Source organism: Periophthalmus magnuspinnatus, chromosome 10 (assembly GCF_009829125.3).
Source record: "Periophthalmus magnuspinnatus isolate fPerMag1 chromosome 10, fPerMag1.2.pri, whole genome shotgun sequence".
NCBI lineage: Eukaryota > Metazoa > Chordata > Actinopteri > Gobiiformes > Gobiidae > Periophthalmus > Periophthalmus magnuspinnatus.
In genome coordinates, this window is record NC_047135.1 from 23,103,122 (window position 1) to 23,126,361 (window position 23,240).

A 23,240-nucleotide genomic window follows, 5' to 3' on the forward strand; every position below is an offset into this window, starting at 1 on the left:
AAGAAATCCAAGGCAATCCACAAATTGATGTTAAAAATTCATAATTAAACTTTTAAGTTTAGTAAAAATAAGAAAATATGCAGCATGATTGTGTAAAAATACAATCATATTTTTGTCATCAAATTATTGATTTGAAACTAGTAAGAAACTTCATTAAACAAGTAAAAAAATCTAGACCAAATTAAACTTTTATACTTGTCAACCTTACTCAAATGAAGATAAGCATTATGAATTCAAGTAAGTTTAACTCATGTAGATTTCCAGTTTCTGCAGTGTGGGGTAGTGATCCTGAAGAAGAAAAATAGTAGTTTCCTCCTGCCTCTGAAGCAGACATGTCAGATTGCAGCCCAGATTCCAATTGTAGCACCCTATCTGACTCTTATGGCCCCTGGATTCTATGATAATGTGATATAGTGTATTGCTTTTGACACGACAGCACCATGAAGTGGGATTCTACCAGTTTTGTCCAGTCTTATGTCAAATCCAACTTATCTATTAATTAGTGCCTGTAAGTTACCTATTTGGTGGCTATCTAATGTCATATCCAAATGGTGGCACGAAACTCAGGAGATTTTTTTTTTTTTTTTTTTTTTTTCAGTGTATTTGAAGCCTAAAATAAGGCTACGTAGTATTTAAAATAGATGTTCGGTAAGTAAAATAATTTAGAAAAATACTCAAGATTTCTCCTTCAAAAACAGATATCCCCTTCAGTCATCTTTCCCTTTAACAGACTTGGCACATCTTGCAAATGTATTAAAGTTGCACTGCGTAACTATTCTGGGGGAGGGTTTACCACCATCTCCATGGAGATATTGCTGCGTTGCCTGGAATGTTCCACAGCATGGCATTAAACTTAATCTGTCTCTCTTTATGGTATTGTTAAGTGATGATGTCACTCCAAGCTCCACAAAGCTTTGTTTTTGTTCCTTATTCATCAAACAAGAGACGTATGTGTAGGCATTGGACTCGCCTGGGAAGCCACACTTAACAACTCTATAACAAGCAGTTTTCAGAAGGAATAAATGTTTATCTTTTTTTTCCTTGCAGATAGATAACATCTCCATGAAGGCAACCCGGCAGTCCACCCTCCACCAGACAAGTTACACAGTATCACTTTACTGATTTAGCTAATATTGTAAACACACAAATACAAAGAGAATAGTTTTCATGTAAAGTCCCTGGGTGTTATGAGTGAGTAGCGAGGCTCATGGCGCGTTGAAGGTGAACATGAAAAATACAGTATTTATAAGTTACCACTCGTCCACTTTTACAGTACATCGATAAATCTCCACACGGTATGTCAGAATGTGCTTGGAAACCTTTTGAAGCCCCTGTTGACCCCCTCACAAATGAGCAAAATCTACTTAGACATTTGAACCAAAATAACAACTTCAAATTCTACAGATCATTAAGTGAAATAGATTGTTACTGCTATCTTTGAGTCTGGACACTACTCTAGAATTACTACCACCAAATAAAAACTGCCACGTTAAAAGAGACATATTATGCTGAGATGAAAGCATGATGTATTGTAGGTGAAAAGGTCAAAAATCTGAATTTTGAATTAGGTAATACAATTTCTGGTTCATGATAATAGTTCATAATGTTGCAATGTTATGTCTTAAGACAGTCATTTGCAACACATGCTCAAAGAGGGAATTTTCCGTACAAGTTATAAGATGTTGAATACTTGTGAAGATGCCCAGATCTGTTAAATTTATAATATAAAGCATAATATGTCTCTTTGCTCAGAGCATTCATGAGAGAGGTGAAGGGGCTGGTCATCTGAATACTGAGGTGTGACTCGGAGGGCTGTGTGACGTCCCCCGTGAACACGTGGTCATGTGACGCACCAGTGACATCAACAGAGAGGGGCCCGGGGCGGCGGCAGAGGCAGCCCCATCAGGAGGGCGGGGCTTCAGAGAGAAACAGAGAGAGAGAGGGGACAGGGGCGGGGCCTGGGCCTTATGTGTAGGCGTTGAGGCGTTCTTTGGAGCGTGTGGAGTGGATGTCGTGCAGCTCCTGCTCTTCTTTTGACTTGATGTCCTCATACTTCTGCATCCGACACGCATCCTTCACATATGCCCAGTTAGCCGACAGCACCATCAGGTAATGGATCTGCAAGGCAGCACAAGTCTTATTGGATGAAAAGTACACACTTGTACATAGACCACCTCAAAAGTGGGACTGAACACAAAACCAAACCTGGACTAGACAGGACTAATCACATCAGGACTAAACTGGCCTCAAACCAGGATTAAATCATGTAATGGAGCGTACCCTAAATCGATGCTTATTGTAAATTAGGTTTTCAGTTATAAATCTTTAGCCTCTAAATGCGATCAAATAGAAAGATAATGATAGGTTCCTAAAGATCTATTTACTAGAGATACACCCATACACATTATAATGTAAAATTTTACAATTACTCATATTATTACACATATTACAATACAATACACCTGCTTTGGCCTATTTAAAAATATAAACTTAAATACTGAAACATTGTACATTTATTGCAATCAAATAAAAATCCTCAAACAGAAATTGTGTTAACACCATCTTTGCATCCGTATTTAACATTATTTAACACACACCACTCAAATTTACTATCATTTATTATGAAAATGAAAAGGCCAAAATGTTAAAAGTTCATTCATTGTCTCCGCTGATTGTCCACTTTATTTACAGTTTTGGAGACCCAGAATCTTAGTAAAGAAGAATAACAGTACTATGTTTTACAAAGCTTCACCTCAAGTTCCCATATTTCACTCAATACCTTTGTAACACCCTTATGTGTCCAGCAGGTGGCAGGATAAAGTCTTGTCTGCCTGAATTCAGTGTCAGTATTAAATGCATATTGCTATAGGCTAAAACACTACCTTTCGTTTGATCTTATTTGTTAGACACCATAATACTAAAATACATTCTTATGCTTATAATATCTGATACCTATTTAGATAGATTGAGTTATTTCACTGCATGCTTGTCATAATGAAGTACATGGGGGCTGTTTGGTCTGCTCTTAAGAACAACTGCTGTCTGTGTCAGAGAAAATGGCTCCTCACAAATTACTGAGTGATCTTTGCAACACTCCCAGGCTTTCTTCTGCCTGTTTCCATGGTGACCGACACAGAGACAGGCCCACCCCTTCTCCCAAAAAAAAAAAAAAACAACTCAGAAAGATAAATCTAGTCCATGCACTGCACCAAAAAAGCTAGCTCGTGTGTGGATGTTTAAATACAGTACAACATCGTGAATGAGAGTTACCATAGCGATGACAGCAGCTCCGGCCCCAGCCAGCGCACAGATGAACAGGTGGAATGTCATGTCCAGCTGAAAAAGACAACAGAGTGGTCTTAAAAATATGTTTTTTTTTTATTTTGTTAAACCTTCAGTATTAAAAAAACAAGGTCTGAATAATTAGCTAATGCTATATCCAGTAAAGGTAATGCTAATAGTCATAATTGCAATACATGTAAATGTGCAGAAGATATATATATATATATATATATATATATATATATATATATATATATATATATATATATATATATATATATATATTATACACACATATACATATATACAATATACACAGTGGGGGAAAAAGTATTTCGTCAACCACCAATTGTGCAAGTTCTCTCACTTAAAAATATGAGAGGCCTTTAATTTTCATCAGAGGTACTCATCAACTATGAGAGACAGAATGAGGGGGAAAGAATCCTGGAAATGACATTGTAAGATTTTTTTATGAATTAATTGGTAAATTCCTCAATAAAATATGTATTTGGTCACCTACAAACAAGCAAGATTTCTGGCTCTTACAGACCTGTAACTTATTTTTTAAGAGGCTCCTCTGTCCTCCACTCGTTACCTGTATTAATGGAACCTGTTTGAACTCATTATCAGTATAAAAGACACCTGTCCACAACCTCAAACAGTCAGCTCTTTGATCTTGGCCATAGTGGAGTTTGGAGTCTGTCAAAGGACACCAGAAACAAAACTGTAGACCTGCAGCAGGCTGGGAAGATGGAATTTGCAATAGGTAAGCAGCTTGGTGTGACGAAATCAACTGTGGGAGCAATTACACTGGTCAACACTAAATTTATTGTCTAAGATTTTAGCTGAAGATAGCTGATTTAGGATAATTTTGATGTGCTGAATCCAAAAATCACATTGGTTTTGCTCAATCAGGTCAACGTTCTGAACTAAGCTACATATTTGTTTTTGGACGATTTTGTTTACATGTATGAGTATTTTCACGTCATATGATGCAAAATTCTGTTATATTTCTCGCTATAAACAAATTCTGAAGATTTTGCATGTGCCAACTTATGACTAATTGTTTTTTTTTTTATATATTACAAGTGAATGAAATGGCTTCGACTAGAAGATTTTGCAAAAATAAGCCTGACATATTCTGCTACATCTGCGGTGAATACACCAATGTTCCTAACAGGAATCAAGTCACAAGTTTCATAAAGCGTGCTTACCATGCTTATTTTGGTATTAAACTTGGTGACCAATGAAGCTTGGGCACCACACATGGCATGCAAGTCATGCACCGAGTATCTGCGTCAGTGGACTAAAGGCAAGAAGAGTTGTCTGAAGTTTGGAATTCCCATGGTTTGGAGGGAGCCGACATCAATAGCTACTTCTGGGCTATTGATGTGACTGGGGTCAACAGAAAGAACCGAAGCAGCCTCAAGTATCCTGACCGTGAATCAGCACATCGTCCTGTAGCTCACTGTGATGAAATTCCAGTACCTGTCTTTGTCACTGATGTCAGGAACTTCTACAAAGATTCCTCCAGTGTGATTTTAATGATGATGCTCCACATCCTTTTTCCCAAAAGGAGCTAAATGTTCAGGTTTCCTGAGAATCTGGGATCACTGAGTGATGAGCAGGTGGAGAGATTCCATCAGGACATAAAAGAGATGGAGACCTGTATCAGGGACGCTGGGATGCAGTCATGATGGCTGATTACTGTTGGACTCTGAAGAGAGACATCCCTGCTGCTGAGCATTCAAGGGGTTCATAAAAACAGAAGTTCATGTCCTGAATTTTGCACAATGATAACGTAACGTTCCAATTTACATGTACTTACCTTTGTCAATTAACATAACGTAACATTTAATTAATACATTCTGTTAGAAAACTATTTTTTATCTCCTAAAACATTTTTTGGATGAGAAATATTAAAGAAAATCAACTGAATGTCACAAAATTGTAATCAATTTAGTCAGAAGATCAGATTTTTCAAAATCAAATTAGCATAAAAACCTGACCTGACTGAGAAAAATGGATATCATTTTTGGATTCAGTAGTGCTAAATGGTCCTAATTCAGTTGAAAAAACAGACAACTTTCAAAAATGTTTTTTTTTTTTTTTTTGTAACCCAGTGTTATCAGAAAATGGACCATGGACATACAAGACCACTGATAATCTGCCTTACTCTGCGGCTCCACATAAGATAACGTTTTCGTGATCAATTTGACCCCACGAGGTGACGAGCAAAAATCCCAGAACCACACGGGGGACCTAGTGAATGACCTGCAGAGAGCTGGGGCCAAAGAAACAAACGCTGCCATCAGTAACTCACTACACCGCCAGGGATTCAAATCAGTGCCAGACGTGTCCCCCTGCTTAAGCCAGTACATGTCCAGGCCCGTCTGAAGTTTGCTAGAGAGCATTTGGATGATCCAGAAGAGGACTGGGAGAATGTCAAATGGTCAGATGAAACCAAAGTAGAACTTTTTGGTAAAAACTAAAATCGTCGTGTTTGGAGGAGAAAGAATGCTGAGTTGCATCTAAAGAACACCATACCTACTGTGAAGCATAGGGGTGGACACATCATGCTTTGGGGCTGTTTTTCTGTAAAGGGCCCAGAACAACTGATTTGTGTAAAGGAAAGAATGAATGGGGCCACGTGAGATTTTGCGTGAAAATCTGTCAGCAAGGGCATTGAAGATGAAACATGGCTGGGTCTTTCAGCATGACAGTGATCCCAAACACACTGCCCGGGCAACGAAGGAGTGGCTACGTTTTCAAGGTCCTGGAGTGGCCAGTCTCCAGATCTCAATGTCATAGACTATATTTCGAAGGAGTTGAAAATCCATGTTGCCCAGTGACAGCCCCAAAACATCAATGCTCTAGAGGAGATCTGCAAGGAGGAATGGACCAAAGTACCAGCAACAGTGTGTGAAAGCCTTGTGGAGACTTGCAGAAAACATTTGACCTTTGTCATTGCCAAGGGTATATAAAAAAGTATCGAGATGAACTTTTGTTGACAATACTTATTTTCCACCATAATTGGCAAATTCTTGAAAAATCAGGCAATGTGATTTTTCTGGATTCTTTTTTTTCCCTCATTTTGTCTTATAATTGAAGTGTACATATGATGAAAATTACAGGCCTCTCTCTCCCTTTTAAGTGGGAGAACTTGCACAATTGGTGGTTGACTAAATACTTTTTTGCCTCACTATATATATTGTGTATATTTAACTGTGTATATAGCCAGCAGTCTTGAAGCTACTACAGTCACAACAGAATCTGGATTTTAACCAACTGGATTTCAGCATTTAAACTGACAAACAAAATGGGACTGATGTGAGGCTCATTCTGCCTTCTGATTGGGTAATCATCTTGAACCAAATCACCAAATTATGACCTAAACAACTCATCATGGCCATCATGTCCATTGTTTTTGTAACTAAAACTGAAGCATTTGACAATTTTCTGAGAAAGCAAAACTATTCATTCAAGTCACTTTTTTATTTTTATTTTTTTTTAAGTCAAAGATTTTGACCAAATTTAAAATACTAGAATAATCTGCCAGACAAGTAACTCTTATTGGTTTGAGAGCAAGTTAAATTATATGCAGCAAATACTCATAAACACAATCATATTTACGTAGAGAGGGACTGACATTTGCACTTGAGTATCTTATTGGCCTTAAATCTCTAGCATAGGCTGATATTTTGTTTTGACCAACCTGCTACCTAAAAAATATGCATACTATTTTATTTGAACACTTCAGTGTGAAGAGTACAAAATGTGACTACACAGCTCTCTTATAGTTTTGTGATACAAAAAGGGGCTGTGGTGAGTTTTTAGGATGTTTAAATTACATAATTTGGGAAAAGAAATCAAAATCGGCCCTACATATTGGTCCAAAAATATCGACAGCCCTTATCTGTCAATTGAATCGGCATCGGCTATGAAAAAAATAAATAACATATCAGTCACTCTCTATATTTATGTAACCAAAATGTATTTCCAGAACTGTGCTTTTTAGCAAATGGACCCTGACTTTATCATCTTATTTTTGTTTATATCATCTGACTCTTGTGAGACTCTTACCTCGTTGGACTCGCACATCCTGTAGAATTTCTCAGATCCAGCGCACACAGTTTTGGCCTCAGCGATGGGAACGATACCTGAAAGATAAGACATTGTGGGACCATCATTAGAAGGTTCAGACACAGGAGTATGGAGAGTAGACTCATGCTGGGGTATATGGCGTGGCAGCGTAAATGTCAGCATTAGCATTACAATAGGCGAGACTCAAAGTGATAGACAGGGGCTAATGAACACCACGCATTATTAACTGTTGCTAGGTTTTGTAATGAGGACTGTTCTATAGACAGACCGCATTTTATATCTTCACTGAGATAGAGGCTTATCTACTTAATTACATATATTAATAACTCTATACTGTCTTAGATTTAGTCAATTGAATATAAAGGAAAAACTAAACACTAAATACATATTTTTTGTTAATTTTAGCGCAATCTATGTACATTTGCAGCTATGTGTTAAAATATAGTCAAAAATTAAGTGTGTGCTGCCTCCAGTAGCCACTGTAATCTCAAATGCTGTGACAACACCCAGCACTGCCCTGATTAAAGCCAGTGTTTGTAATCAGGAACACCTCGCTTTAGTCAGGGGTGGAGTTTGAAGTTTGGATACTTGTTTGAACAATCAGACTGTTCCTCATATGTCCCCACCCCACCCCTCCTTTACCCTTACTCTTTTCCTTAGTACACAGGCACAACCATGTTTAGCAGCTCTATTTGAAATGTGTTTGTGGGCAGAATTTAGGTGTTTAGTCCCACTTTAATACTCCGGCACTGGCTAGTCTCCATGTAAATTTTACTGCTTGCTGTGTTCCACGGTATGGCATTAAATGCCCATGGAGTCTAAAAGATGACAGCTGGTCAGATCTGTACAGAGACAAACCCACGCACAGTAAGAATGCATATTTTTCAAGCTATTTCTGAGTAATAAACCAGCTGATAAATTGCAAAATAGAAATAATAAATGCCATACAGTGAAACTTTCCAGGCAAGGCCATAACATCTCTATGGAGACAAGCAGATGACAACCCTCCACCAGTAAACCTTACCTGAGGTGTATGCTCCAATGTACAGGTATAACCGAAGCACCATGGAGGAAACCAATAAACTACTCAAAGAAAGGATGGGATGTAACGATGTGCAAATCTCACTGCACTATATAGTGTATATTGCAGTATCATGGAGAAGTACAGAATTGTAGAAATGCTCCTTTTTCTTTTCATGATGCCGTGATAAGTCTTTAATATTTTTTTCAAGTCGTCTGCTCTGAAATCGAGCAAATGATCATGTTTTTTTGTAATTTTACCTACTTACGACAGTAAAAGTCTTAGTCAATTTTGCTTTTTGTATTTCCTGTAACTGACAGTGGACTCACCGTACTGGCGCGGGTCTAAGCACAGGCTGGCCCCCTCCAGAGACGTGGCGTTCTGGCAAATGTTCCAGATGTTGAAGTAGATGAAGACTGGGATGGAGGTAAAGGCTGTGACCCCAAGCCAGGCCAGCATGAAGATGTACGTCAGCATGATGAACTACAGGAGCAGAGGAACATGAGCAGTGTTTGGCAGGAATGAGCTCCACAAATTGACTATATAAATGTAAATTGTCAACAAGATAATGCCAGCTATAATACAATGTTCAAGATATGCTAAATTAAAGATATGCAACTTTTCTGGTTGAGGCTCTCCTACATTCTGTCTGTCTCCTACATTCTGTCTGTCTGTCTCCTACATTCTGTCTGTCTCCTACAGTCTGTCTGTCTGTCTCCTACTGTCTGTCTGTCTGTCTGTCTCCTACATTCTGTCTGTCTGTCTCCTACATTCTGTCTGTCTGTCTGTCTCCTACATTCTGTCTGTCTGTCTCCTACATTCTGTCTGTCTGTCTCCTACATTCTGTCTGTCTGTCTCCTACATTCTGTCTGTCTCCTACATTCTGTCTGTCTCCTTCTGTCTGTCTGTCTGTCTCCTACATTCTGTCTGTCTGTCTCCTACATTCTGTCTGTCTGTCTGTCTCCTACATTCTGTCTGTCTGTCTGTCTCCTACATTCTGTCTGTCTGTCTCCTACATTCTGTCTGTCTGTCTGTCTCCTACATTCTGTCTGTCTCCTACATTTTGTCTGTCTGTCTCCTACATTTTGTCTGTCTGTCTCCTACATTCTGTCTGTCTGTCTGTCTCCTACATTCTGTCTGTCTGTCTGTCTCCTACATTCTGTCTGTCTCCTACATTCTGTCTGTCTCCTACATTCTGTCTGTCTGTCTGTCTCCTACATTCTGTCTGTCTGTCTGTCTCCTACATTCTGTCTGTCTGTCTCCTACATTCTTGTCCCCATGGAGATGTTATTGCTTTTTGTTTATTCATTAGGATACCCATACCCTGTACCCGAAGGCCAGCTAGTCTTCCTGGGGTCCTATATTAGTCTATATCCATGGAGGTGAGCAGACTATGGTACAGGTCAAATCTGTGGAGAGGCAATTCCACTCTCCTGTTACTGAGTAAATGTAAGATGGATAAGTTTTCCCATACTTGTGAACATTTCTGGCAAGGAAATAACTATTCTATTTAGACAAGCTGGTGACAGACCCCCACCAGAGATGTTCTTTAGTGCAACTTTAATATATTGCTTTAATGTATTAGTAACATCAAGTATCATGTCAATAAGGGATTTTTAAGATAGAAAACATTTCAGCACCTTTTTGATGAATTGCAAAAATATGATAATAGAAAATATCATCAATAAGATCATTGTTTTCAAATAGCAATATCCAGATATTATTTTTAGTTCTAACTCCACCATAGTTTTTCATTAAGACATATGCCACATGTCCTTGCATGAACATAAGCTCATGTATTCTCATACAGACGAGGTTGAGCAGATACCCACCCAGGCACTAACGCAGCGTCCGCAGGTGGTGATCTTGAAGTCTCCATACAGGTCTTTGATGGCGCCGCTGGTGAAGAAGCCCTCCACCATCAGCAGGATGCCATAGACGAAGAATGCTGAAGCAATACCGTAGATCACGTACTTAATTATGTCAATCCTGTGGAAGCATAAGGAGGCCATTTACAATATAAAACTTACACTGCACAAACAAAATAGATTGTCTAGATTTAAATTACTCATGTTCAGAATATTTTACTTATTCTCGCCTGAAACGACAGCTAAACCACTGGCTATTTTTATTGCATCCTGTCCCTTTTCTTTTTGAGCCAATCACAAGTTACCAATCAAGTATGGGTGTAAAGGGGTGGTTTTGTTGGTTCATGATACAATATATATTGACTTAAAAATCATGATTCAGATAGAGGTCTGCGGTCAATTTTAAACTATATTAACAGTATATTGTTACAGTCACCACTTCTGCAGCCAAACCAGTCCACAGCCTCTTCATCTCCTCCCACCAGTGTCAAGGATTTGGATAAATTGTTTCCCAAACCACTCCATCATTCTCTCCCACTCACATGACACGTTTACCTGCCAGACTCTAATCACAAAACTTTCTTTATTTCTCCTTTGTCTATTTAAGTCCTTCCTGGTTGCACCTTGAGAAGTTGGACCTACATGGTGAAGACGTCGAGTGCCTCCACAGGGCTCCTCACCACCTCAAAGTAGTTCTGCAGGATGGTGACTGTGCCAGTGAGAGCCTCGTGTCCACAGCCACAGAACAGGGCCACTCCAGCATACAGCAGGATGGTGGCTATCAGGGATGGGTATGGGATACCACCCAGGCATTTCAGACAGCACTCCAGGCATCCTGCAACACACAACAGGATAAACAGGAGTTTATGGTCAGAGCAGAATGGCAAAATGTTTGAGGTAAGTAGTAGAGGGTGTCTCTAAAGTATCTTGTTTAATTACAAAGCTATATTAATTATATTTGTTCTATCGTATTCAGTGGTTATAAAAGTTTTTAATCATATTGCATTTTTGTATTTCAGCCATCCTGTTGATTAAAAAGCCTAAATGGCTACTCCTCAAGAGAAGACACAATGACTATATGGCTATGTTAAAGGTGTCGTGTATCAAACAAAGATATGAGACATAACTGAACTAAAGCAAAAGAGAACTATGTTACAGCAAACATGGCAAGAAATCGTGTACATCTTGTTGTTGTTCGTGCGACTAATGGAACCCATATAGAAGTCTATTAAATGAGGTAAAACACTTTGCAAAAACACTGAGTACAGTAGTCTGATTAAGATATCTTAAAATTGCCTTTGTAATAAATGGGTTAAATTGTAAAGAGACTTTATGGACACCCTGTATTTTGGATCTCATGTACATATCTCTGTTTATTTCATACATCATATTTATTAAGATTTTCAATGAATGTGAAAAAGAAACAACCAAAATATTCACCCGAGCCACTAAGACACAAGTCCAGCAAGATTGCAAATGCTCCAAATTGGAAGATGCCGCCAATGGTCTTTAAATCAGCTGATCAGACAGGCGACTACACCAACTTCATGTTTTATGGGGTCAAGACAAATGAGGTGAAACATGAGTCATGAGTTCAGCATTTAACCAGTGTGCAAACCCCCCATAATTTAACTTTATTGTCTCCATAGGGAAATCCATCCTCTTTCATCCTTCAATGCTGATGGGACAACACGTCAGGCAATTTCAGTGTGCGACCACAGTGCAACACCTTGGGACCCATCTCCAGATCTTCAGTTTGGTTTTAGGCTTAAAGTGAGAGCATATACACCACATTGAAAAACCCCACTCTGTCAGAGAATATCATCCAGGACCTTCTTGCTATGAGGTGAAAGTGCTACAGTGCACAACTTAGCAACCACGCCACCCCACTAAAGCATTCATTCATGTTTCTCAAGTTACATTATTACATTAAATTATTGGCCCATGAATGTAATGTCTTAAATGTGGACCTTCTGTATGGAGATGTTATTAGACTGTAGAATTTTCCACAGTATGACTTTAAACATATCTATATCAAATTTTCTCAGTTACAGGTGTTTGTATTGCTCCAAAAATACCTTAAAAATTATGCATTCTTGCAATGAGCACCCTCTCCACAGATCTGTCCTGTAACTTGGCCTCTGCGGTGACTTGCTTTTCAGTGTTGAGTCATACTAAACATTGTAAGCTGGAAGAATGTGGCGAACCCTCTGCCACAAAAGTTCCACAGTGCCCCTGTAAAATGTAAAATTATAATATCCACTGTATTATAACATCGTATCTACTGAAGAAGAACCCAGCGCTTTGTTCCACTTGTGGCCATAACAAATAGGTCTAACATGAATAAGACAGACAGGATATTTCTGATGGTTTATTAAGCAGGATGTGCCAACACCATTTGCTCTGCTCTTATCTGACCCTTTTTATTTGCACACCACACTATAATGATGGCACTGATAGGGCTGCTGGTGCTGCGGTGCTCCTCTCTTAGGCTCCTGACTGGAATACCAAACAGCCTCCACCCCCCACCCCTCCTCCTCTCATCCTCCACATCCACAGTGATGTCATGGCACTTTCTGCCTATATACTGAGTATGTGTGCTGTCTGTGCTGGCTCTGTACACACTAAAATTGCCTCAAATTACTCTGTCAAAGTCCATGAGCACAGTGGAGCAAAAGATGCGTTGTATGTGTGTTTTCTTTAGGGCTGTGTAAATCACTCGTTTAATGGACAGTGTTGGGAAGTATAGGTATTCCTGTGCAGTTATTTTTTCATTTGGTGGTTTTCACAAAGTAGTCACTTGGTGGTGCATGGTGTTATTTGATCATGCAAGTTAGGCTTCAAAAGAGAGCAAACGAACTGCTTTTGTAGGGTGTGCATATGAGATTTATCCTTCTCTAATCATTGATGAATAAAGGCATAAATGAAATACTTAACAAAATACATTTTAATGCAGGTATTCACTATCGTGTAACTACACAATTTCAATCTAAACTATTCTTCCAAACACTGTTAATACATAAGATGTGTTGTCTAGTCAGACTTTTGAACCACCTGCAGACTCTGCTGTCTTATGCTTGTTGCTAATAGCAACTCTTCGGGCAACTTCCATGACAACAACAAGGGCAGGTTCATACTAGGAGTATCAGGAGCTTAACCAGATGTAGCTGTATTTCTTTCAATAACACTTGCCAGATCAGTTATCTCTAATTACAGATGACTTTAGCAAGATCTTTTGGCAGTTGTCAACTAATCCATGTGTGATGTGAGCTTGTTTAGAAATCATTACCAAAGCTCAATTGCCATGCCATATTTTATAATGTGTTCTGCTTCTGTGCTGTGATGTCAATAAACTCTCAATGCATTAAAGGCCCAGCATCTGATTTAAATGAAACTGATCGTTTGAAAAGACTAATATGGATCTCATGTTTATAGAATTGTCGAGACCAATTGGCCCACCCATGTCACCTCTCTTTGTTGTGACTGTAGATGGAGTTAAACAGGAGGGGTGTGACTGGAGAATTCATAATTCAGCAGCAGCAGCACATTGTTGGCCAGTACAAGACAGCATCTTTATTATTCATGTGCTCCTCTGCTACCAGTATGAACCTCTCTTCTCCTTATACTGAAGCTGTGCCAGACCAGGGCAGACCAAGTTTAGCAGATGGAACAGCTGTAAACATCCAATTGACTTTTTGATCTCTTGACAAATCACAAATCACACATTCAAACATGATTTTTACTCACAGAACATGAATCCAAAATCATAAGCTGATTTGTAAATTCAACCAGCTTTGGTTCCTGTCTGTCACTGTCAGCCACTCACTGCCTTTGTCTCTCAACCAGTCACTTCTCTAGTCATGCATATAAAAATGCACTCTCTCCCATGCTTCTCTCAACAAATTGCATCCTCTGACCACCACTTCTCTTGGTCCATTTTCATTATCCATTAACCATCTCGGCCTATCCATCTTTTTCTCTTCACCATTAATGTCTAGGTCAAACATTTAAACATTTACTATTTAAAGTGGAACTAAACAATTTACAGTGGAACTGAACATGAACTTTTTGTGACTACATCGTATGGGGCGTTTTAATAGGATTGTCTACTGTTCCTAGCACTAGTAATTTGGAGCTTTTTGTTCAAAAACTGTCAACAACTGAATGTGTGCTGCCTTCTGCTCTATTTGAAATGTGATTGTGGGCTGAGTTTATTATACATATTGAGATTACTGAAATAATCTAAACCTGCTGAACATACCACTACAATAAAACAAAATGTATGGCCTTTCTGTACACCAAGGAGTAAACCCATTCAAATAAGGCTAAAACTGTACTTAATCATTAATACAGTAAATTCCTTGAGTTAGTTGAGAAAATTATTAGAACAAATTCTGTGAATGTGTATGTTTAAATTGACTAATTTCCACCTTATGACATCATTTAGTGGAACCCTGTGTTCTACAGAGGGAGACATGCTAAATATGCAGGATTTTGATTGAAACAAAACACAACTCTGGATATAATTTTCATGAGGAAATGTAGTATGATTGTTAAATGATTATAAACAGTTTTGCAAAAGGCAGTTCCTTAAAGCAACACTTTACAATATTTTCTATGGAGATAGGAGCAGGTGGCCAAGTTACTGGTCTGGTCTGTGGAGAGGCAAGCCTACTCACATTAAGGATGCATGTTATTGAAGGTTTTTAGGGCATATAAACATGTAAACACCTGTAATGAATGTTTTTATTTTATTACTTTCTTTACTGAAATCTAATGCAATGGGGCAAGTGGCAAGTGCTCTGTAATCGTAGCTATCATTTTCTTGCTGCTGCAGAGTTTGAATGGGGGGGGGGTTGGTGCTCTCGTACAGGTAGGGAAGGGGGCGGCAGTAGGGTCTTGGTTATGTGCCAGTGTGTGACTAACATGCCTCTGCTCTCTCCTGTATTTAATGTTCAGTGCTTTACCCCTCCGGAGCCAGGACGAGCCCCCATCTACTCCTCTGCACATGTTTAATCAACCGGTGCCGTTACCATAACAACTACAGTGCCAAATCTGCAGAGAGCGACCCGGTACGAGAGGGCTGACCCACTTTACTGTATGTCAACAAATTCACTAGGACAATAGTTAGTCAGAACACCCCTCGGGCAGACCAGACAACCAGGACGTCCTTTGGATCTGACAAGTCTACAGGAGAAGGGAGAGGGCGGGGGGTGTTTGGAGAAATTTACTCACGAGACAAAGAGGGACAATCAAAGCAGTTTATAGAGGATTTTACTTAACCTGTGTCTCATTTCTGACACTATGAATTATGAAAAGTTGGTAAAAGATATATACATTTACAGATATATATTCTTTGTACTATATGGGCTGGAAGATGTCTTTAGTCTTTATTGCATTCTAGAAATATAACGTGACCAGGACCAACACATGGGTGTGAAATTAAAGATGCACTATGTCTGTGTAATCCTTCAATTGTCCAGGTATGATCCATAGCTGAAGAAAATTCAATTCTGTCAACTGGACAAAAGTTTTAAAGAGAACACCTTTTTGCCGCTCCTCCATCTAGCTTTTTCAGTTCTGGTCAAGTGCTGGTGGGACACTAAGACACAATCTTTTCTTTTGCTATAGAGGCACGTTGTAACTTTTCTGGTGGGGTGCATGCTGCTTGTCTCCATGGAGATGATATTGCTTCCCTTTGAATGTTTCACAGTATGACAGTAAACTGATCTATTTTGCATTTATTCAAGTAGCTGTGATTTTATTGCTCAAAAAATGCATTCTTAAGGTGAGCTAGATAGCCTCTCCATAGATCTGACTGTAACTTGACCTGGTGGATAAATTTAATGCCATACTGTGGAACATTCTAGGCAATGCAATAACATCTCCACAGAGACAAGGTGCCTGACTCTCACCAGAAAGGTTACATAGTGCACAAGTTGGCATGAACTCTTTAAGTATTCCTATATATGAGGTTTCTTGCAATATGGATATTACATAATATGTTCATTGAAATGCAGGGCTAGGGTCACATGTCTATGACTGTGCTGAGCTACTTTATATTTTCAGCTCTTATCTCTCCAGGGTTGGGAGAGAACAATACGCCTGGCCTCTGAAGTTTCCCACTGAAAGCCCCAACTACTTTCAGAACTACAATTGGAGGAAGTGCCGGCCTTCTTCTGGGCTGGAAAGAGCATGGTTTGGAATAAAACATAAACACTATCTAATACCTGAATCACCACTTGCTAACATACAAAGTGCTGCCTAGATAGGTATTAATATGTGGTATCTAGTGGCTAGTACTCTTGACTCACAGCAAAAAGGTCCAGGTCAAGGACTCAACATGTAACTATAAACAACAGGTAAACCTTCAGCTAAAGATAGTCCTAGCCAAACTTAGATCAGACATAGCTGAAAATCTGCTCCTGACAGGTTGTCAGGATTGAAGGATTGGTCAAATCCAAAGTATGGATTACCTTACAGGGACAATAAAGAATGCCGCAGTGTGTCCAAGTAAGTAGTGTAAGTGATGTGTCTCGCCCAGGGACACAACAACAGCATTTCTTTGGGTGAAGTTCAAATTTATCTCTTTTGCTATGGACCCTGCTTGAACGACTGAGTGATTTCACAAACGTCTTTAGTGTTGTTCCTTTAAAATTCTGAAGAATTACTCTCTTGTTTGTCTCTAGTTTCTTGTGCTCTTAACAACAGCTCCAGTTTGTGAGGAGGACACTTGACATTTGGTGCCACCTGTTTGCCTGAGTCACCAGAGAGTTACCGCCTCACTACAGGGCTGAGCTGTGAGTGTGCGCTGCAGAGTACTCACTGAAGCGCTGATGGCTGCCTACAGTCTACAGTCATGGTAGGCGCATTTGTCACGTTAATCAAACAATGTCATATACAGTTACCTTTTATCTTGAATCTTTTCTTGTGTCTAACAATTAGACAAATTGTTTAGCTGTGATTGTATTCCCTTTAAGTCATTTGATGCAACACTGATTGGTAAGCATCTACCCTCGGACCATAGGGTAACCTGGTCACATCTTCCCAAAACACCTTCCATGGTTTTGCATGTGTGGGTAGTTTATGACAGGAAGGGCATATACACCAGTCAAAAGTTTAGACACGTTTAGACACGTTTTTCCCTTTTTTCATTACTATTTACATAATAGATTCTCCTTGGCGACATCAAAACTATGAATGAACACATATGGAATGCAGTAAACAAAAAATAAACTCAAAATAACTCAAAGCTTGTTTTAGATTTTTAGAAATAACCACCATTTGCTTTGATCACTGATTTGAACTTTTGGGATTTCTTGTGACCCTGACAAGGCACACCTTTGAAGTAAAAATCATTTCAGGTGAAGCTCACTGAGTGAAGTCCAAGGGTTTAAAAATATGTATTAATTTTCCTTTATTTTTTAGTATGTAAAATGTATTTTGATATATATTTTTTTGTCTTCTGTGTGTATAAAATGTAGAAAGTAGTAAACATGAACAAAAAAAAAACACTGAATGAGAATGTGTGTCCAAACTTTTGACTGATAGAGTAAATCGGTCAAATTAGAATATTGTGTGGAAAATATTTTCCAGTCTTCTACAGTAGCAGCTTTTATATGTCAACGAGGATTACCTTTGTGTAGGATAAAGTATCTGTATGACCATGTGATTTCACAGTCATATATTCTTCTGTTGTATTTACTCCAGTTCCTCAGTGCACCCAATAGAAGCTGTCAGTTTGTCCTGTGATGGACTATGTGATCAGTGACCCCCACTAAAGAGTTGAGAACGCTGCTACATGCTTCATTTAACCATAAATCTGATGAAATATCATGTCAGGGTCTGAGGGCAGTCCATGGATCACAGCTCGAACTGTCACTGAGACAATCCAACTATGCAACCTGTGTCTGATGCAAACCTATTCGAATGCTGTAGAATTGCAACTCAAGAGTAAATCAATTTAAAATGACTTATGCATTTACCATGCTATTCTCCAAAGCCTCAGCAGTAGCCAATTTTTTCATCCACAGCTAGTTTATAGAAACTCTGTATGAATAGCCTGGCAAGCCATTTCCTCCTAGCATACAGGAGGTTCTCTGTAATCATCGCAAAGTCAACCAATCACATCTTATTTTTTGCAAGTGTCTCGAAAGTGTCTCAAATATCCAAATATCATTTACTATGAATCTATTACCTCTCTCAGCTCAGAGTTAAAGTTTAGTGCTTTGCTTTTTGTTAATTCACTAGAAATCTGCATTATTTTCCAATCCTTTTTTTTTTTTTTTTTCTTATAACTTGCCATGCTGGATCTCTGACTATCACTATAAGACTTAGTACTTAGCAGACTTGACTGGCTTCACATAATCATGTATACTAACCAATGACTTTTCATCCATGATATAAACATAGAGAGATTACTATTATTGACCCTAAAATAGATATTGGATTTAGGGATGTCACAAAATCAAATTGTTGTGTTGTGAGAAGAAAAAATACACAGATTAACATTATTCCTGATTATTAACACCATGGCCAAACAATGATGAAATCCTAAAATTCCAGTCTAATACATTACCATTCCTCTCTGGTGTCTGACCAACTTCATAAAATCAAGTAAGTAAGCTGGCTAAAAAGTGCTTCACATTTAGATTAAAGATGGGTTATTTTAAATATGTATGGTATTTACAACATATAACATATTTAGATGATCATGTTACCTTTTATTATTTTGAAAATGCTATATTTGCTGAAAACAACATATTAATAAGTTTTACTTTTGTTTTTGATGCTCTGATGTTCTTGATGCCTTGTAGACTTAGCATTGGACAAATCTTACTGCTAACTGTAAGGAGGATTCAAATAGTGTCCGGGAGAGTTTTCTAAACTACTAAAACTTACATGGTTGACACATAAAACCTCTTCAGACATGTTTATGATGAAGAAACAGCTTTATAACACGATAGAAAGCTCCAAAAACTCAATTTCACCCCCTCTTTAAACTTCTTAGAGTATTAATATTACATCATTTTTCACAATAGTTTTTTATCTATTTTATTGTTACCGGAAAAATCACAATTAACAATTAACCAAATAATATTGACATCTCTAATTGTATTTGTATTCTATGCAGCCATTTTAGTTTGTCAGTTTATGCCCTCCTCCATTTTATATTAAAATTTACCAAGTCACATGACACACAAAACAGTTACGACATTTCTAAAAATACCCCACTATAAATACTCAGCTCCTTATACCTCTTTGTTTGCCTTATTTACAAAAAGCCTTATTCTTTTCGAGCAGGACTAAAGTGGGCTCTGTCCGAAAGCCCTATCTCCTCAGCGGGCGCCTGCAGATGAATGAGAGGCACTAATGGAGGAGCCCAGTTTGCATGGCTGCCTCTCTCAGTTGGGTGAGCATGTGTGTTAGTGCCAGGCCTGCTCACACATATCTCTTTATGTGCAGAGGGGGTAGAAAAGCACACACCTAGAATTGCTATGGAGAGGGACAGAAAGAAAAAGCTAGAGATTATTATATGCATAAAACAGCCATATATTTTAGATTATGAATTCACTGTCAAAGCCTGTCTATATTGCATTTCTTTCATTTGCTCAGAGAACTTGCTCAGAAGACTTAAAGTGATAGGATATTACTGGGAGATAGTACTCGAATGGGCACTAAGAATGTTCCACAAAATGGCATGAAACTTCACAATCTCCATGGGGACAAGCAGATGACAGCACCAAATACTGTGTTTTGGGCACTAAAAACTCTAATCAAAAATGTATGCCATATTATTGAATCTTCCAGGCATAACAACTTTTTCATTATTATATAAGCATGTGATGGACCCTCCACTAGATAAGTTACATAGTGCACCTTTAATAACTACGTACAAATATATTATCAAGCAGACCCTTAAGATAACTATAGCCAATAACTATATCACTTAGGTCAGGGGTGCAACATTTGAGGCTTGTTAAATAATGAATCTTTATGGAAGACTATAGTGGCTCCACCCATTTAAACTCACCCTCTGTCAGATTAATCTTGCATTGTCTAATTTCCCTATGGAAACCTGTACCTTAACTTCATATTTTTTTCTCATAGTACACTTTTTCTTCTTTCCAAAAATGTGGCTAATGAATGCTATAATTCATCAGCATTTTCCTTTTTCAATCAGGCTTGCCAAAATTAACAAATTTTTTTGTAGGTGTTTATGTCGAATGCCCTTCCACACCACTGTGACTGGAGTAGATCATGTGATTGATAACTGTGAAATCGTATCTGCTTTCTTCACTGCAGGCCACCCCTCTCATGGGCACAGTGTTCTAGTCAAATGTCATCCACAGCAGAGGCTGGAGGGGCCAAAAACTGGCTGTGACTCCACTTCTCCAGCACCATGGCAACGATGTTGGTGCATGTGGGCTGTGTGTTAGCAAGTATGGCTACAGCTAACACAAACAGAGGAAGTCCACCCTGTCTCCAGAGGTAAATATTCATATGGCATCACAACTATCTAGCTACCTCAAGGCAACACTGACATAAGTACATTGAAATCCACATATTTCCTACCTAACAGTGCTTTCCGTTCATCCTTTTACTCCAAGATTGCTGGTTCAATTCCCACTACTAGCAATTTATACCACCATTCAATTCTTGCCTGCTCACCTCCAGCAAATCCAGCATTTTGTGAGTCACAGGTGAATAGGAAAAAACATTGTTTCGAAATCTGAAACATTGTTGCAGGCAGGTTTAAAGCGATTGGTTAAAGATACTCTTTAACTTCTCTCCACCACCTGCTTGAATGTTTCACAGCATTTAGATAGTCCACCAGGCCTATCTTCATCGAGACAAGCACCCCCATCATAAGTACCAGGGTGCACCAAGAAAAAGAGTGAAATACATAGTGTCTTGTTGCAACTTTAAAACCTGAACCAAAACCTCCACATTGAAAAAATTAGTTTCACCTGTAGTGTCTGGTCTAGTCTATTTAACCCTTTCCTAAATTACATCACATCCTACTCTGCATCTCACTATATCTCACTAGACCACTCCCGATCTTTGCCTTTAAAAATGGCCTCTGCATCGATCCGTGTCTTCATAGTCCCTCGCTCTCTCTGAGCTGTCAGGACCAACAACACCAAATCCCCCCTATCAAGCCAAACAAAGGCTCGTCTGGCCGTCTGCGGAGAGGTGCACCCCCCTCTCCCTGTGCCCCCCTCCAAACCAAACCCAAACACACCCTCGTGTCAGACAAAGGGACCCCATACAACAGCTGCTACTCCCATACCAACAACACGGAGCCTGCCAAATGCACTATGAACAAGCTTACAATTGCAAAATGAATGCTAATCATGAAAATATTAGCCAGAAAATGAATAAATCGATGTGTGGTAAAAAAAAAAAAAAAATAAATAATAATAATTGCTGAAAAGCTTATAAGAAAGCAGTGTGTCAGATGAGCCACAACACGCCACTACCTAAACGATAAAATTACATTAATATGCAAAATACTCAATCTAAGTGCACTGTGAATTAATGGGTAATTAATTAAATAATATTTCCCCCATGATTGTGTTTTTGTTTTCGCATGTTCATTTCAACAAGCAGGTATTATAAGCAAGTCTAAGCTTTCACAAAACCAAGTTCACTCAAAACACTGAAATTCAATTTTCAATAATTTTGCAAGTTGAATTATGTCCCATATTTTAAAAATCTAAAAATCTATGGCTTGAAAAATATGTCTTACCTTTCTGGCTCTGCCCCTCATCCAGATCTTCTTCCATTATAGATTTTGTGTTTTGATGATTTCAAAATCAAATTTATATTTTTTAATCCAAGAAGTAGTCTACTTTCTGGGTATTCCCCCTCAAATGTAATGTAGATGGATTGCCGTAGCTTCGTGACAAGCCAATGGAAGCGATGGATGGATCTCTCTCTCTCTCCTTAAGCCTTTGTGGTGCTGGCCATTGAAAGCTACTGGCGAGCACAAGTGCTGAAAGAACCACAGAGGAGAAGAGAGAAGGCGAGAGGGGAGTGAGAGAGGGAGGGAGGTGGAGGGGAGTGAGAGAGGGAGGGAGTGGGGAAGGAGCAACGAGCAGTGCATTTATTTAACAAAAGGGGGTTGCATATTTCTGGGAAGCGAGTAAAAACTATTTGTTCATTGCAGTTGAAGATTGTAACTCGAAAAATGTTTATTTGTAATTGATAGAATAACATAGCACAACATTGCTATGGGAACAGGCTCATCCAAACCCCCCATGAATACAGCCGAAATGGTTCAACCCTGCCCCCTCCTCACGGCAGCGTCTCCTTCACTGCATCAAGTCAAATAAAAAAAAATAAAAAAAGACGGCTAACATCTGATTTTAAAATGGGATTGTCCTAATCGGGTTAGTCATAGTGATTCAGTGATGCGATGGGCTGTGGGGTGTTATTGAATATTTATCATAGGATTAGATAAAGTGTTTGATACTCTACTTGTTTATAATAACATGGAAAAGCATAGAGTATATTGTAGGGCTGTCCAATTTGCAATTTGCTTTGAAATGTCATATTGTAGACACATCTAGGAGCATTAACATGGCTGAAATCAGTACTGCTAAATTACTACAAGAACCCCATGAATTTCAGAACATGTTTGTAGAGGTCCATCCATACTCCAGGGTTAACAGGTTTCAGACAGAGTAGCACATGAGTTTTGAATAATAATTGACAGCATTCAAAGAGCATTTTTGATTTTATTGCGGCCAGTTGTGCTGATTGAAAATACTGTATATGCAAGTATGTATGCCCAAAAACACAGAAACTTTGATCCCAGCTCTGCGTATAGTGCAATTTGCTGTTGTGTTCTTGGGCAAGACACTTCACCAAACTCTACCTAGATATGGATGAATGTAGTGAGTGAGTTCAGGGCACTACTTTTTGTTTGTATTATATACTTATATTTAAATAAAGATAAG

The 23,240-nt window shown here is 38.7% G+C and overlaps 1 protein-coding gene across 1 annotated transcript; it reads right to left on the reverse strand.

The window, feature by feature from the left end:
* Positions 1–218: 218 nt before the first annotated feature.
* Positions 219–22,259, reverse strand: gpm6aa (glycoprotein M6Aa). The gene is made up of 7 exons (XM_033974691.2): positions 22,028–22,259; positions 10,918–11,110; positions 10,240–10,396; positions 8,737–8,890; positions 7,366–7,442; positions 3,271–3,336; positions 219–2,118 (listed from the first exon to the last, which is right to left on the reverse strand). The coding sequence occupies exons 1-7, from the start codon at positions 22,062–22,064 to the stop codon at positions 1,966–1,968; spliced, it is 837 nt and encodes a 278-aa protein (XP_033830582.1). The 5' UTR covers positions 22,065–22,259; the 3' UTR covers positions 219–1,965.
* Positions 22,260–23,240: the final 981 nt, after the last annotated feature.